This window comes from Ranitomeya variabilis, chromosome 4 (assembly GCF_051348905.1).
Source record: "Ranitomeya variabilis isolate aRanVar5 chromosome 4, aRanVar5.hap1, whole genome shotgun sequence".
Classification (NCBI taxonomy): domain Eukaryota; kingdom Metazoa; phylum Chordata; class Amphibia; order Anura; family Dendrobatidae; genus Ranitomeya; species Ranitomeya variabilis.
The window spans coordinates 634,149,199-634,166,337 of record NC_135235.1 but is presented as its reverse complement, the minus strand read 5'-3'; the positions used below and the strand labels follow the sequence as shown (position 1 = coordinate 634,166,337).

The 17,139-nt window shown below is 50.4% G+C and overlaps 1 protein-coding gene across 1 annotated transcript in view; it reads left to right on the top strand.

Annotated features, from left to right (window-relative positions):
• Window positions 1-264: 264 nt before the first annotated feature.
• The window catches only part of LOC143767247 (uncharacterized), a 54,868-nt gene continuing 37,993 nt past the window's right edge, over window positions 265-17,139 (top strand). Inside the window, exons 1-5 of the mRNA XM_077255444.1 lie at window positions 265-357; window positions 13,863-14,012; window positions 14,142-14,321; window positions 14,403-14,526; window positions 14,610-14,707. Coding sequence (XP_077111559.1) covers window positions 13,935-14,012; window positions 14,142-14,321; window positions 14,403-14,526; window positions 14,610-14,707 — 480 coding nt within the window. The 5' untranslated portion in view covers window positions 265-357; window positions 13,863-13,934. The remainder of the gene's footprint in view (window positions 358-13,862; window positions 14,013-14,141; window positions 14,322-14,402; window positions 14,527-14,609; window positions 14,708-17,139) is intronic.

The window sequence follows — 17,139 nt, the reverse complement described above, 5'->3', positions numbered from 1 at the left end:
CGTTTGCCTAATATTAAACGTAATATTTCAATGATCGATTCGATCATTGAAATATTCACTCATCTCTACTCACCATAACGACTAAATTCTAGTCGTTTCAGTGCTGAGCTGACTACATCGGAGAGGATTTTTTGAACCGTCTACAGCGGAGATGGTAAAATGAGGTCCTCAAAAAATCACGTCCAATCTAGTCACTATCATTCTGTAACCCTTTGGAGCTCTGCAGGACCTGTGATGATGTCACAGCCATGTGATCAGTCACATGGGGGAGGAGCAGGATGGGGGCTTATAGGAAGTGAAGGGTTTTCTGTGCATGAAGCAGCGACATGTAAGAGCTGAAGGGAGAAGTCTGCACTGGTGAGCGGTAATGGGGGAGCAGGGACTGTGTGATAGAGGGGACAGGACTCAGTCCTGGGGGGCACCGGGACTCTGCACATTAGGGTACAGCCGGCTCCACATGTAAGAGCTGAAGAGAGAAGTCTGCACTGGTGAGCGGTAATGGGGGGCAGGGACTGTGTGATAGAGGGGACAGGACTCAGTCCTGGGGGGCACCGGGACTCTGCACATTAGGGTACAGCCGGCTCCACATGTAAGAGCTGAAGGAGAAGTCTGCACTAGTGAGTGGTAATGGGGGAGCAGGGACTGTGTGATAGAGGGGACAGGACTCAGTCCTGGGGGGCACCGGTACTCTGCACATTAGGGTACAGCCGGCTCCACATGTAAGAGCTGGAGGGAGAAGTCTGCACTAGTGAGTGGTAATGGGGGAGCAGGGACTGTGTGATAGAGGGGACAGGACTCAGTCCTGGGGGGCACCGGGACTCTGCACATTAGGGTACAACCGGCTCCATATGTAAGAGCTGAAGGAGAAGTCTGCACTGGTGAGCGGTAATGGGGGAGCAGGGACTGCGTGATAGAGGGGACAGGACTCAGTCCTGGGGGTAATCATCGGGACTATCTGCACATTTGCTCTCATGATCACTTGTGTGTATTACTGTGAAGAGCTGTAAAACCTGCACTCATGTAATGACCACAGACAGGATATAGATCCCCAACACACAGGAGGAGTATAATATTCCCGGGACATTCACATGTTGTTCCAATGGGGTGTACTTAGTTCTGTGCACTATATGTCCTATTGGGGGTCTATGTGTTAGGCCGGAGTCACACTGCAACGAGATACGGCCGAGTTTCGCAGGTTAAAAACAAGCTCTGGCACCGGCACTCCAGAGCGGAGCGTGCGGCTCCATGTATTCCTATGCGGCCGCACGCTCCGCTCTGGAGTGCCGGTGCTAGAGCTTGGTTTTAACCTGCGAGACTCGGCCGTATCTCGCTGTGTGTGATCCCAGCCTTAGAGAAACAGGGCAGAAACTGAGAAAGAGGATGACATCTCATCGCCATATGATTACCAGACAGAAAACACTTTACCTGTGGCCAAACATTGCTGTGCTCCAGGACACAACATATATAATATGAAAGTTGTTATACAATGCCTACAAGTAGTATTCAACCCCCTGCAGATTTAGCAGGTTTAATAAGATGCAAATAAGTTAGAGCCTTCAAACTTCAAACAAGAGCAGGATTTATTAACAGATGCATAAATCTTACAAACCAAAAGTTTTATAGTTTATAAATTTTAAACATAAAAGTGTGGGTCAATTATTATTCAACCCCTAGGTTTAATATTTTGTGGAATAACCTTTGTTTGCAATTACAGATAATAATCGTCTTTTATAAGACCTGATCAGGCCGGCACAGGTCTCTGGAGTTATCTTGGCCCACTCCTCCACGTAGATCTTCTCCAAGTTATCTAGGTTCTTTCGGTGTCTCATGTGGACTTTAATCTTGAGCTCCTTCCACAAGTTTTCAATTGGGTTAAGGTCAGGAGACTGACTAGGCCACTGCAACACCTTGATTTTTTGCCTCTTGAACCAGGCCTTGGTTTTCTTGGCTGTGTGCTTTGGGTCGTTGTCTTGTTGGAAGATGAAATGACGACCCATCTTAAGATCCTTGATGGAGGAGCGGAGGTTCTTGGCCAAAATCTCCAGGTAGGCCATGCTATCCATCTTCCCATGGATGCGGACCAGATGGCCAGGCCCCTTGGCTGAGAAACAGCACCACAGCATGATGCTGCCACCACCATGCTTGACTGTAGGGATGGTATTCTTGGGGTCGTATGCAGTGCCATCCAGTCTCCAAACGTCACGTGTGTGGTTGGCACCAAAGATCTCGATCTTGGTCTCATCAGACCAGAGAACCTTGAACCAGTCAGTCTCAGAGTCCTCCAAGTGATCATGAGCAAACTGTAGACGAGCCTTGACATGGCGCTTTGAAAGTAAAGGTACCTTACGGGCTCGTCTGGAACGGAGACCATTGCGGTGGAGTACGTTACTTATGGTATTGACTGAAACCAATGTCCCCACTGCCATGAGATCTTCCCGGAGCTCCTTCCTTGTTGTCCTTGGGTTAGCCTTGACTCTTCGGACAAGCCTGGCCTCGGCACGGGAGGAAACTTTCAAAGGCTGTCCAGGCCGTGGAAGGCTAACAGTAGTTCCATAAGCCTTCCACTTCCGGATGATGCTCCCAACAGTGGAGACAGGTAGGCCCAACTCCTTGGAAAGGGTTTTGTACCCCTTGCCAGCCTTGTGACCCTCCACGATCTTGTCTCTGATGGCCTTGGAATGCTCCTTTGTCTTTCCCATGTTGACCATGTATGAGTGCTGTTCACAAGTTTGGGGAGGGTCTTAAATAGTCAGAAAAGGCTGGAAAAAGAGATAATTAATCGAAACATGTGAAGCTCATTGTTCTTTGTGCCTGAACTACTTCTTAATACTTTAGGGGAACCAAACAGAATTCTGGTGGGTTGAGGGGTTGAATAATAAATGACCCTCTGAAAAAAACTTTTCACAATTTAAAAAAAAAAATAAACAAAGAAATAACATTGTTTTTTGCTGCAGTGCATTTCACACTTCCAGGCTGATCTACAGTCCAAATGTCACAATGCCAAGTTAATTCCAAATGTGTAAACCTGCTAAATCTGCAGGGGGTTGAATACTACTTGTAGGCACTGTATCAACCCCTTAACAACCACCGATGCACTATTCTGAGGTCATGTGATGATCCCAAGGTACGGTGGCCTGTGAGATGCTGCTATAAGCAGACTCTCACAAGTACTGCAGTGTATGAGACCAGGAATCAAAATAAAAATTATACATGTTTTACTTTTTTTCTCGACTTTTTTCTCTAATACCCTTTACACAAGCCCCACACAAAACATGTGTAAAGGCACCAATTACACACACACATTCCCACAGTTTTAAAGAATAAAATAATTGTGACCCTTTCTTCATGAAGACGCTATTCAGCAGAGGAGGCATACACTTTCCTTGCTTTCAAGCAGTGAGAACCACATTCCTGTAGCGCTCTTCCTCCTCACTTCTGTTTCTGGAGCTCTCGTTACCTTCCTGTCCATGGGAATAGATCCGGCTGTAAACAAGACAGAAGACCTTGGGTCTGGGTTAATAAGTTTGACTTTACTGTGCAATTCATTTACACATGGCTGCAGCTTACTGTATAGATTAAGAGAGTCTCTTTTTAGTGAAGTTCCCTTGGTTTTCTGCTAGATCAGTCCTTGTCCAAGTCCTGTCCTGAGACCCACCATCTTTACCCCACTCCGCGACTCGTTCTTCTCTACTGCACCTTCGTTGCACTGGAACCTGCTTACTCTATGTTTAGTCTTACTCTTTTCGCCACCCAGGACTTGCACTTACTGAGTCTTAGACTCTGACTAACTGACTGTAATCCGGAATCATTTTCTATATAACCAGACCTGACCCTCCTAAACTGTGTGGGCTAATCCAAACTCACTATTTAATCTTTAGGGTAGTGCAAGCTGTATCTCTAGCTACTGTATGGTTCCCCTGGTGGACAGACCTCCTGCATTCCCAGGGACGTCCTTAGGCATAGCCTGTAGGAGAACCGAACACACAAGACTGGCCATAGGGATAAAACATGACATTACTTTTATCACACTAATAACATTAAAGGGAACCTGTCACCCCCAAAATCGAAGATGAGCTAAGCCCACCGGCATTAGGGGCTTAGCTACAGCATTCTGTAATGCTGTAGATAAGCCCCCAATGTATCCTAAAAGATGAGAAAAAGAGGTTAGATTATACTCACCTGGGGGGGCGGTCCGATCCGGTGGGTGTTGCGGTCCGGTCTGGTGCCTCCTATCTTCATCAGATGACGTCCTCTTCTGGTCTTCACGCTGCTGCTCCGGCGCAGGTGTACTTTGTCTGCCCTGTCGGTGCCCTGTTTAGGCCCTGTTGGTGCCTAAATAGTAAGAAAGTAGTAATAAATTGGTTAAATAGGTGGCTGAGGAGCACCTGATATACAAAGAACCTACAATAATTGTGTATAGCCAAAAAAAGGTGCAAAAGTACTATATATAATTCAATAGAAGTATTACATAAATGACAAGTCTTTTAATAATAGGGGAAACACTAGAGAGCGACAAACACAGCAGGACAGGAAGTGAGTATGGAGCGCCCCCACACCGCCGCAGGGCCGAGGGGTACCCGGAGCCGGGCCTCTGGGTCTCAGTCCTGGGGTTGTCACGGTGGCTAGACCCGGTCCGTGGCCCTGTCTGTCAGTGGGGGACGTCCGGTGCAATAAGTCGTGTTGTAACGGTGGTATAGCGGTGCAGTTGTGGGGTGCAGGTCGCGGTAAATAACGAGGACACCAGGTTGCAGTCTCTTTACCTCTTTACTGAAGATGTGGGAGACCTCAGTCCAGAGCGCTGTTAACTGGGTTTTCAGAGACCGGCCGGTCCAACGACACATCAGGAGCTCTCTTTACAGGTGGGAATCAGTATCTACCTTCTAGCGCTGTGTGTTGTAGTTCTTCCCTGCTGAGCTCCCGGGATAGTCCTCACAACTGTTTCTTTCTGTCTCTACTGTTCCTTCTCCGTCCTCCAGTTGATATGGTAGGACGCACCCGTATGACGGGGTAGGCCTGGAGTTCTTCCGGGACCCTAGAGTCGCCCCTCTCCCACAGCTGCCTCCGTTGTCTGCTTAGGTGTTAAGTGAGACAGCCAACCTGTAGTTAGCTGCCCTGCCGTGGTTTGCAATGTACTTAAAGTCTCTTACTTGCTCGGCGTTCCGGCCACCGACTGTTTGCGCCTCAGAAGGATGTTGCCTCGGTCTAACAGCAAGACCCCTTCTGGTATTTCTCCTTTTCTGTATTCCCGTTGTTTACTGGTTAGTTCTGCTCTGAGGAGTCTGCCAGGATCCCATCCCTGACAGGTCCTCTCACTAGCTCTTCCCAGCTACTTCTCCCTGTCTTCCTGTCCAACCCCCAGTTTTACCAGAGTTGTGAGGAGTGGCCTACTAGATAGGACCACCCCCCCTGGTGGCCGGAGTGTGAAGTGTGGTGTGAGTGTACCTGATCAGAGAAACTCCTTAATGCAATCAGACGTACCATAGCTCCCCGTAGTGGCGGAGCCACAGTACTGCAACAACCAGGACTCTGGGGTGCTGCACTCCCCCCCGGTTAAATCCAGTACTCCGGGACTGGGAAAACAAGAACAATAATACATGTTAACAGAAAACACACAAATTTTTGAAATAGCATAACAATTGAACATAACAATGCTTCCCGTTACAGGAGGTGAGGGTTCTTGAACGTTGCAAAAGTTAGGTCATGCACAGTTTATGACTCTCAGTTCAGTGGTTGAAACAGCGGGGACCCCGGGTAAACAAAGGGGCCCCCCTTGTGGAAGTTTTTGAGCAATTCACCGTCCATTACTCTAGTGTCCATTTAAAAACCTGTAACAAAAGGATATGCATACAAACATTTTCAATTACATAGCAGCCCTATCAATACCTCCAAGTTTTGTAGCGGAGGGGAGTTTGATTTTGAGTGCTGCGTGTGGACCTTCGCAGCGCAGGGGTTGCTATTGGCCTAACAGGGCCCGCTATGCTTGCTACCGCTGGTGTAGTGCGCTGTTTTCTAACTACACTTCTAGTGAGTCTGGGTAGCACTGGCAGGTTGGGGCTCTCAGAGCTGCTGCTATCAACAGTGGGTACGGCAGGCTCACTGATAGCAGAGGGAGGATTTGCCGGTTCAACGGTTGGCATGGCTTCTTCAGGCAAGGCTTGTTGAGGTTGCGGGACCGGATGATCTGGTACCACCATTGTTTCTGGTGGGTCCGGCTGTGGAAACGTTAGAACAGGTACCGCGATGGCCTGATTTATCTGAGTCCAGGACTGGGGAAAGTCACCAAGGACAGTATGGAACATCTTCTCCTTTTCCACCGGCGGGGAGATTTCTGGGGCCGTGCCCCTCTCTTTCAACTTATCGGGGCAGACCTTAAGGTGATCCCTGGATACCGCTGTCGAGGTCTCCCCTCTGTCCTTGCTGATGAGACAGACCTTAGTGTTGTCGAAGTCGGATGGCAAGATGGTATACGGTTCCGCTTCCCATTGGTCATCAAGCTTGTGTAACCTCCTCTTTCGTTTAAGCACTTGCTCACCAGGTGACAGGGGAATCGCAGGAGCGTGTTGATTGTAGTCCCTTTCTTGTTTCTGCCTAGCCTGGGCGAGACTTCTCTCCACACACTCCTGTACTTCGCGGTATCTTCGCTGCCTTTCTGTATCCCAATCTGCCTCCGGCGAGGTATCTTCGGGTACTAGGACCCCCATGTCCAGATCAACGGGTAACCGACTAGACCTTCCTCGCATCAGGTACGCTGGAGTACAGTTGGTGGAACTTACTGGGATGTGGTTGTACATATCCACCAAGTCAGGCAACTTTGTCGGCCACAGGTTCCGTTCCTCCACAGGCAAGGTCTTCAATAAATCGATTACTACCTGGTTCATCTTCTCGCACATCCCGTTGGTTTGGGGGTGGTACGGTGTAGTTCTGATCTTCTTACACCCGTACAACTGGCAGAATTCTTGGAACACTTCCGCTTCGAATGCAGGCCCCTGATCGGTCAGTACTTTCTCTGGGTAGCCATGGGGTCTACAAAAGTGCTGCTGGAAGGCCCTGGCGGCAGTCCTAGCTGTTAGATCCTTGACAGGCACAACCACCAAAAACCTGGAGTAGTGGTCCACGATGGTAAGGGCGTAGATATAGCCCGACCGGCTAGGCGTCAGCTTCACATGATCCAGCGCGACCAGTTCGAGCGGCCGTTTGGTGATGATAGGCCGCAGGGGAGCCCGTTGACTGTCACGGTCCTTCCTTCGCAGACTACACGGACCACACTCTCGACACCACTTCTCAATGGTTCTCTTCATGCCAATCCAATAGAACCTCCCTCGGAGCAGCTTCTCCAGCTTCCTCCATCCGAAGTGTCCGGCTCCATCATGGTAGGCTCCCAGAACCATGGGCGCATCTCGCCTTGGCACCACTATCTGCCACACCAATTCATGAGTACGTGGGTCGATGCTCCTCCTGCACAACTTGCCATCATGGATAAACAGTTTGCTTCTCCCCTTCCACAGCTGTTGAGTTTCTTGTGGATCATCTGGGCCAGGGTGCAACCCAGCCTGCGTCAAGAGTTCCTTCACCTGACGGACCGCGGGGTCACTATCCTGGGTTTCTGCCCATCCGTGGTGGGGCAGGGGATTCAGCGTGGCATCCGGTTGGTTCTTGTGCCTGTTCTTCACATGGTGAGAGTTCTGAGTGGCTTTGGGGCGATGGAAGGCAGGCAGCTCCACCTCTTCAAGTGCCTCCGGGTCTTCTCCCACTTCTGGTAGATTGGGCATTCGGGACAGAGCATCGGCATTGGCATTCTGGTGTCCTGCCCGATATTTGATGGTGAAATCATAGTTGGACAGCCGGGCCATCCACCGCTGTTCCAAAGCCCCGAGTTTGGCAGTACCCAGATGCGTTAGCGGATTGTTGTCCGTGAAGACGGTGAATTTCGCGGAGGCCAGGTAGTGCTTAAACCTCTCTGTCACTGCCCAGACGAGGGCCAGGAATTCCAGCTTAAAGGAACTATAGTTGTCAGGGTTCCTTTCCGTGGGACGGAGTTTCCTGCTGGCGTAAGCGATCACCCTTTCTTTGCCGTTCTGAACCTGGGACAGCACGGCTCCTAATCCCACATTACTGGCATCTGTATACAGCACAAACGGTTGATCGTATTCGGGGTAAGCCAGTATCTCTTCTCCCGTCAGTGCCGACTTCAAACAGGTGAAGGATTCCTCCAGCTCTTCGTTCCAATCAAAGGGGGTTTTCCTCCCCTTGGTCTTCTTTGGTTGGCCCACCAGCAGATTTTGCAAGGGTGCGGCCTTCTTGGTGAAATCCTTAATGAATCTCCGATAGTAACCTACCAACCCGAGAAACTGCCGGACTTCGTGGAGGTCACTAGGCTTTGGCCAGTCCTTGATCACTGTGACCTTGTCGGGGTCTGGGGCCACTCCTTCAGCGCTCACCACATGGCCCAGGTACTGCACTTTAGGTTTGAGCAGATGACACTTGGACGGTTTCACCTTTAAGCCGAATTTGGACAGGGCTTCGAACACCTCGGCCAGGTGCTTCAGATGGTCTTCGTAGGTCTTAGAGAAGACAATGACATCATCCAAATACAGCAGCACAGTTTCAAAGTTCATGTGTCCTAGGCAGCACTCCATCATCCTCTGGAACGTTCCTGGAGCATTGCACAGTCCGAAGGGCATGTAGTTGAACTCGCAGAGACCCATTGGTGTCGTGAAGGCCGTCTTCTCCTTGTCCGCCTCCGCTACAGGAACCTGCCAGTACCCACTGGTGAGATCTAAGGTAGAGAAGTAGTTAGCAGATTTTAAAGCAGCCAGAGATTCCTCTATCCTGGGCAGTGGGTATGCGTCCTTATGTGTAATGCGATTCAACTGCCTGTAATCAACACACATCCTCATTGTACCATCTTTCTTTTTAACGAGGACTAACGGAGCTGCCCAGGGGCTACAGCTGTCTCTCACCACCCCAGCCTCCTTCATTTCCCGCAACATGTCCTTGGCACACTGGTAATGAGCTGGGGGTACAGGGCGATATCTCTCTTTTATGGGTCGATGATCTCCCGTGGGGATGTGATGTTGGATCCCTTTCACCTGCCCAAAATCTGAGGGGTGTTTGCTGAATACCTGCTCGTACTCGTGTACCACCCTGTAAGCCCCCTGTATTTGATGAGACGGGGTGGAGTCAGTGCCCACATGCAGTTCCCGACACCAGTCTTTCGAGTGCTCTGCAGAACCTTTGTTCTCCGCCACGTTTGACGGGACCAAGGGTTCAGGTGTCTGTATTACACTATTATTGACAGTGAACAATTTGGCGAGCGTGGTATACTTGGTTAGGTGGACCTCTTCCTCCCCACAATTGAGGACACGTACGGGCACTCTCCCCTGTCGGACGTCAACCACCCCCCGGGCTGTCAGAACAGTAGGCCTATTGTCTGAATATACAGGTTCCACCAAGGCCTGGTAGTCCTTACCCCTGAGGCCTATGGCTGCTCGACACCATATTAACATTTCACTCTTGGGAGGTATCGCGATGGGGTTTGAATCACTTACAGTGACACGACCAATCTCACCACCAGTCAGCTCTACCTGCTGTCTCTGCATCAGAGCTCTGATTTCCTTCTGCAGGGCACGTTGCTCACTGTGGCCAGCGTTTTCTGCCACCTGTTGCAACAAAACAATCACTTCTGCAAGACAATTTTCTATAACATTAGTACCAAGAGTCATCATGGGATTACATTCTCGACGATCAATATCTACAATCACAATCCCTTGGGCTTTCAATTCCACCCGCCCCACTTTGATGGTGACCTCCTTATACCCCACTTGTGGCAACGGCTGACCATTACTGGCGATTATGGTGAAATCATCGTCAGGGCCACGAGTAATATCAGCGTCCTCCCAATACCGTTTGTAGAGCACGTAAGGTATAGTCGTCACCTGAGAACCGGTGTCCAGCAAAGCATTCAAGGGGATTCCGTCAATCACTACAGGGAGAACTGGTCGTCCTCCAATATACTTGGTTCTCCAATGCTGCGGGCCTGACCGTCCTACTCCTGGGGGTTGGCCCTTTGCCCCAGGGGTTGCTCGTTTAAAGGACAGTACCTTGCAAGATGGCCCACCTGATGACAGCGGCGGCAGATGGGTCGTCCATCCTGGTGGAAGCGATCGTCGGGCCGGCTCCTGGTCGGCGGAGTCCTCCTCCGTCGCATCCAAGGGACATCCTCCGGGCTGGAAGCCAACTGGATCTTCTCTTTGGGGGCCTCCTGTAGGGACTGCACCATCCGGGCCAGGGCAGCAACGCTCTTGGTTAGCTCTTGCATCTGGAGACGGAGTCCTGCAGGGGAGTCGTCCTCGAAGCTCTGGGCGTCGGCCTCCGCGGCAACTGGGGTATCCGATGCCACCTCCTGGTGGTAGGTGAGAGCGGGGCGCCTGGGTGGCACTGCGCGGCTGGGCTGCCGCTCCTGCAATGCCTGGATAGCTTTATCTTTAAACTGCGCAAAAGTCAAGTCTGGATTTTGCATGGCCAGGAAGTGCAATTGGCCCCGCTGGTGACTGCACAGGAGCCCCTCGATGAACCGCTCCTTCAGGATTTTATCCTCATCCTGCATGCTGCCGGGGTCACTCTGCTTAATGGCCCGCATCGCTTCCTGGAGATTAAGGGCATAGTCCCGTAAGCTATCCTGCGACCTCTGTTTGCATCCATAGAAAGTCAGTTTAATCTCTGTGGCAGTGCGAGTATCAAAGGTGGCTTTAAGCTTGGCAAAAATCTGTTGTGCAGTTCCTTTATCCTCAGCGGGCCAGGATTTCACTTCTCTCAGAGCCGCCCCAAAGAGTTGACCGGTTATCATATGGACCTTCTGAGGCTCGGTTAGGGGATAGAACTCGAGTAGGTTGCAGAGCCCTTCTTTAAAGTCAGTGAATGTATGCGCCTCCCCAGAGTATCGTGGGAGCCAGGTCGCTCCGGGCAGGTAGGGCATGGAGAAGGGCATTATGGCTTTTGCGTTAGCGGCGGTGTCCGACTGGCTGATGGGGGCAGCGGGCTCTGCGGCAGCCAGTGGCGGTATTAGGGCCGCGGCTTCGCCCGCTGCGGGGACCGGAGCTGCCCCTGCGTCCGCGGCTGCGACCGCCACCTCCTCTCCTCCCGACTCGGACATGGCCGTCCCTTCCTCCCACTAACCTGCTGGAGGTCGGAGTTCCTCTTCCGGGATTGGCGTCTCACCGCGCTTTCCGTTCCGCGCTTCTTTTGGCTGATCCCGCCCACGTAGCTAAGGCTCCTCCCTCCGCGCGCGGCAATGGCGAATTTTGGCGGTAACTTTCCGCGGCAAGCAGTAGCACACAGTTCTCTCAATAAAGTACAGTCCAAGCACGATAAATCACAGTTCCAAGGCACACATGACCTGATTCTTCAGGCTTAAGTAAATCCTGTTCGTGACGCCAAGTTGGAGCGCCCCCACACCGCCGCAGGGCCGAGGGGTACCCGGAGCCGGGCCTCTGGGTCTCAGTCCTGGGGTTGTCACGGTGGCTAGACCCGGTCCGTGGCCCTGTCTGTCAGTGGGGGACGTCCGGTGCAATAAGTCGTGTTGTAACGGTGGTATAGCGGTGCAGTTGTGGGGTGCAGGTCGCGGTAAATAACGAGGACACCAGGTTGCAGTCTCTTTACCTCTTTACTGAAGATGTGGGAGACCTCAGTCCAGAGCGCTGTTAACTGGGTTTTCAGAGACCGGCCGGTCCAACGACACATCAGGAGCTCTCTTTACAGGTGGGAATCAGTATCTACCTTCTAGCGCTGTGTGTTGTAGTTCTTCCCTGCTGAGCTCCCGGGATAGTCCTCACAACTGTTTCTTTCTGTCTCTACTGTTCCTTCTCCGTCCTCCAGTTGATATGGTAGGACGCACCCGTATGACGGGGTAGGCCTGGAGTTCTTCCGGGACCCTAGAGTCGCCCCTCTCCCACAGCTGCCTCCGTTGTCTGCTTAGGTGTTAAGTGAGACAGCCAACCTGTAGTTAGCTGCCCTGCCGTGGTTTGCAATGTACTTAAAGTCTCTTACTTGCTCGGCGTTCCGGCCACCGACTGTTTGCGCCTCAGAAGGATGTTGCCTCGGTCTAACAGCAAGACCCCTTCTGGTATTTCTCCTTTTCTGTATTCCCGTTGTTTACTGGTTAGTTCTGCTCTGAGGAGTCTGCCAGGATCCCATCCCTGACAGGTCCTCTCACTAGCTCTTCCCAGCTACTTCTCCCTGTCTTCCTGTCCAACCCCCAGTTTTACCAGAGTTGTGAGGAGTGGCCTACTAGATAGGACCACCCCCCCTGGTGGCCGGAGTGTGAAGTGTGGTGTGAGTGTACCTGATCAGAGAAACTCCTTAATGCAATCAGACGTACCATAGCTCCCCGTAGTGGCGGAGCCACAGTACTGCAACAACCAGGACTCTGGGGTGCTGCAAGTACATTATACTGATGGTGTAAGAACAATGTATACAAATAAGTACATAATGGGAGATCAATGTCATTCATCCAATAACACACAAGCCCAGTAATACTGATATATAGTGAGGGAAAGCTAGAGTTTGTGAATAAGGGCTGCAAATATGAAGAGAAAAAGTAAAGGACTAATATTTATCCATATGTTCCTCATGCCGGGATGGCGTCAGCCCCAATGTGCGTTTCGGCACTAGCCTTCGTCAGGGGGCGCCATCAAACCAGTGGAGAGAACTATTTAACCTCCTGTGAGTCAATTAGAACTGCTCGGTCACAATATATCATTGCCAAAAATGGAGCAGTCACTGGACAGCCTCCGAAGGCGAACACACCCTGCTCCGCGTCATCAGAGGCGGGATGGGTCACGTGATGGCAAACCAGACCTTGTCAATAACGAGGGCAGGGAGGGTGAGATGAGAGCCACACCATGCTCGGATATAGACGCGGTAGAGAATGTGCTGGCCCGATGGAGATCAGCGTATGCGCACAGGCAAGTTAGGAAGAGACTTAGTGAAAAATGCCCAGACAGGAGGAATGTGGCAAGAAAGCAGATTGGATCCAGAGATGAAGAATCAGGGCTGGGAAACGGGAACTGTAACCATCTTGTATACATGTGACAGACTGTGTGACTGTGTGCACTGAGGATCACGTTTGGATCAGTTTTTACATACAGACCACAAAGATGTCAGTTTGTTTGTATGTTATGGCTGATCGCTTTATATTTAATCCTTTATTAATTTTCGCTCTCTTTGTGTGGTCTTTTCAATATTCCCCCCCCCCCCCCCCCTTTTTTTCCCTCCCAGTCCCTCTCTACTACTTGTACTGGGTAACTCCACATCTGCCCTCTTTTCTGTAGATCCTGATATCTCTGACCCTGTGTACATGTGACCGAAGGGTCAGTTACATCTCTCATCTCCTGTCTGTGTGTGCACTTCTATACTGTTGTATTTATCATTTTATAGTTATTAGTATTATTATTTCTGCCATGACACATATCCCTTTCTCGGTTTTCTCGATTTATGCAGTGGCTTTCTGGGACAATCAATTTTCTGTAGCTTCTATCGTTATCTGTTACTGATGTCCCCAGTTTTGCCATCCTGATCTCTGTGGATGTTCCCTGCACTTTATAACTTTATATCTTTTTTTAATGGAATATTTATTTACCAAAGAGTCAGTTAATTTAGGTTTTCTTTTTAGATTATTTCTGAGTTTTTAGTGCCGGCTTGGAGATGATATGTGATACATCTCTGTATGTACCTATAATTGGATTGTGTGTTATGCCGGGGGCAGGACGAGGCCATGACGAAGTAGTGATCATACCGGTAACAGCTCCGGAGATTTCTTACATGGGATCTTTATGATGTTACATCGTCATCTTCTCCCCATTCAGGTACCTACAATATCGGATCCTCTCAGTGGAGATCTTCTATATAAGAGAATTCTCCTGAGTGACCCTACAAGGATGGATGGGGACAGGGACAAGATGGTGGAGAGGATATTACACCTCACCCTAGAGATCCTCTTCCGGCTTACTGGAGAGGTGAGAGATTCTGATGACGTCACATTACATCATTCTTATCTATGGGAATAACAGATGGACAGAACTGGAGAGGTGAGGACTCTGGAAATGTCTGTAGTGAGGTTTATTAATGTGTCTCTCCATAACCAGGATTACACAGTAGTGAAGAAGACCTCTAGTAAGCGCTGTCGGGCCCCTGTGTCTGAGGGATGGGGAAGACCCCTGAGCCCAATCACAGGGCCTCCACCTCTCCCCCTGATACATGAGGACATCAATGCCCAGAAGATCCTAGAACTCGCCTACAAGATGATTGAGCTGCTGACTGGAGAGGTGACACTGCTGGGAATGCTGGGACATTATACAGTAACGCTATGGAGGGATCGGGGATGACGATATCATTGTATGTGTCAGGTTCCTATCAGATGTCAGGATGTCACCATCTATTTCTCCATGGAGGAGTGGGAGTATTTAGAAGGACACAAAGATCTGTACAAGGACATCATGATGGAGGTTCCCCAGCCCCTCACATCACCAGGTAATAGACAGGACTAAATACACACGGACTATAATTATCTGTATGTAAAGAATGAATTTAGTCCCTGTATGTCTTTCTTTCAGGTCTATCCAGTAAGAGGACAACACCAGAGAGATTTCCAGGTCCTATTCTTCCACAGGACTGTAAACAAGAAGATCACAATGTTCCTCAGTATCATCAGGTAGATGGAGAGAAGGTGTCATGAGATCTTCCCTATAAGCTGTGGACGGCTATGAAGGTCTTATTTTCAGTCTTGTTTTATCCACCAGTATAAGGGAAGAGTCAGATGTATAACTCGGACGGGGATTGCATCACAATACTCGAACTGGCTGGCAGGTCTCCCGTCCCGAGCATGACAGCATGTATTTCTATGCAACTGTTACGCTTGTGAGTCGCCCGCCAGGGCCGTGGGGCACTCGGTACCGGGTCTGGTGTTCACAGGGGAATGTTACGATGGCTGTGACCCGGTCCGTGGCCCTCTGCGCTCATGTAAATGGGAAAGGTCTTTTAAGGGAATAAAGTTTATGTTTGTGACGCCACCTGTGGTATTCGGTCAGAGTGACGCTGCTTTAAGGGGTTCCCTGGGGTGATGTTATGGCAGCTAGATGGTATACCTTCCCCAGGGCTTCCCAGTGTGAAGATGGTAGAATGGTGAGGGGTGCAGTAAGGAACAAGGACACAGGTTTGCAGTCTCTTTACCTTGTTTACTTCAGACTTCAGCAGCCACAGTCCAGGGCACTGGATCACAGGGCAGGTAGGGTCCGGCCGGTTTGGAGGCAAGTCCAGAGTCCCCTTATCGAGGTGGAAAATAGAAGCCTTCTTTTGCGCTATAGTGGTGTAGTCCCTTACTGCTAGAAGCTACACATAAGGTCCTCACAGATGTTATCTTTTTCTCTCTGTCCCCCAGGTAGGATAGGACATAACCCGTATGACTGGTGACTTGACCCTGTTTAAAGGATCTCTTAGATGATCCGGCTCTGAAGGGTGTCACCGTGCCTCCTGGGTGTTGGGTCGGACAGGGAACTTGAAGTTCAGCTATCCTGCCGGTCTCTGATGTAAGGCGTGGAGGTCCTTACAACCTCGGTGTTCCGGCTACCGGATTTCTGCGCCTCAGAAGGAGGCAGCCTGCTCGGGGTTGGTCTCCCTCTGGTATCCTCTCCTGTGCTTCCTCTCCAGCAAGCTCACTGCAATCAATTCTGCTTTCTAAATGTCTCTTTCCAGGAGCTGTAGCCCTGTAGCCTACACAGCCCCGTAAACCCTCTGTCCTCCTCAGACTGCTGTCTGGAACTCACTAACTTTCCCTACAGACTACCAGTTATATATATATATGGGGAGTCAACTAGTAAATAGGATCAAAAGCTCCCCCTGGTGGCCTGAAGTGTGAATGTGTTGCATGTTTGTGGTACCTGGTTACAGTTATCCTTTCTTGCCTCCAAATGTAGCATCACTCTCCCCGTAAGGAAAGCGACATTACTGTGACGACCAGGACCCTGGGGTGCCACACTTGGACCACACATGCAATATCATGCCCCAAGTGGCAACAATGAGCAATAGTACAACCTCACTCTACTGCGCTCCAGAGAGGAAGCATGCGCTACAACTACAGTCTATTGTGTATATAGTGAACCACCTAGAAATATCTCCCAATACTCCCCCCTACCTGTAACTCTCCCCTTCCCAGCTGCAGGGCTGACCCTCTGTAACTCTCCCCTGCCCAGCTGCAGGACTGACCCTCTGTAACTCTCCCCTGCCCAGCTGCAGGGCTGACCCTCTGTAACTCTCCCCTTCCCAGCTGCAGGACTGACCCTCTGTAACTCTCCCCTGCCCAGCTGCAGGGCTGACCCTCTGTAACTCTCCCCTGCCCAGCTGCAGGACTGACCCTCTGTAACTCACCCGTGCTCAGTTGCCTACAGTTCATAACTATCACATAAAAGTGACTACAATAAACCATGGCATTAACCATTGTGATGCAGCGGGAGGACCATACACAGTGAAACGGCAGTGACTCAAGCAAGTTCAAACAAAATGTTCTTTTATTGTGTTACTTCACACAGTCAATATAGTATACAGCTTCTTCATACAGTCCATTAATAGTGCATGGCTATATGATGCAGTCAATACACAGGCCGAACTTCTCTCTGTCCAGTTTCCCTGGGTGACCGCACGCCGGTAACAATTCTCTGTACTCACACAGCAAACTGCACTCTTTATCCTCTAGAGTGCAGCCGGGTACACATAAGACAGCCCAAGACGCAGGGTGTCAGTCTCTCTGGTTCCTTTAGCCTCTGTGTTGCTCCACACAGAGAGAGCTCTGCAGACAACTGCCCTGTCTGCTTCCAAGAACACTCTGACACACCTCCCCCACTACTCCAGGGCTTTTTAATCAGTCACTGCTTCACTATTCTAATTACAGCCACACCTGTGTCTGTAGTACGCCCTCATGGCCTCACTACGCTTCCATGCACATTCTGCAGAGCACTTACAGCGCCCCCTAGCTGTAAGAGGGGTCACTGCCTCACATATCCTCCCCCCCGTTCATACCTGTGGGGTTGAACATTTGTTACCCCGTAAGGGCGAAAGACAGGGCATCGGTATGCCCCCCTGACATCCCCG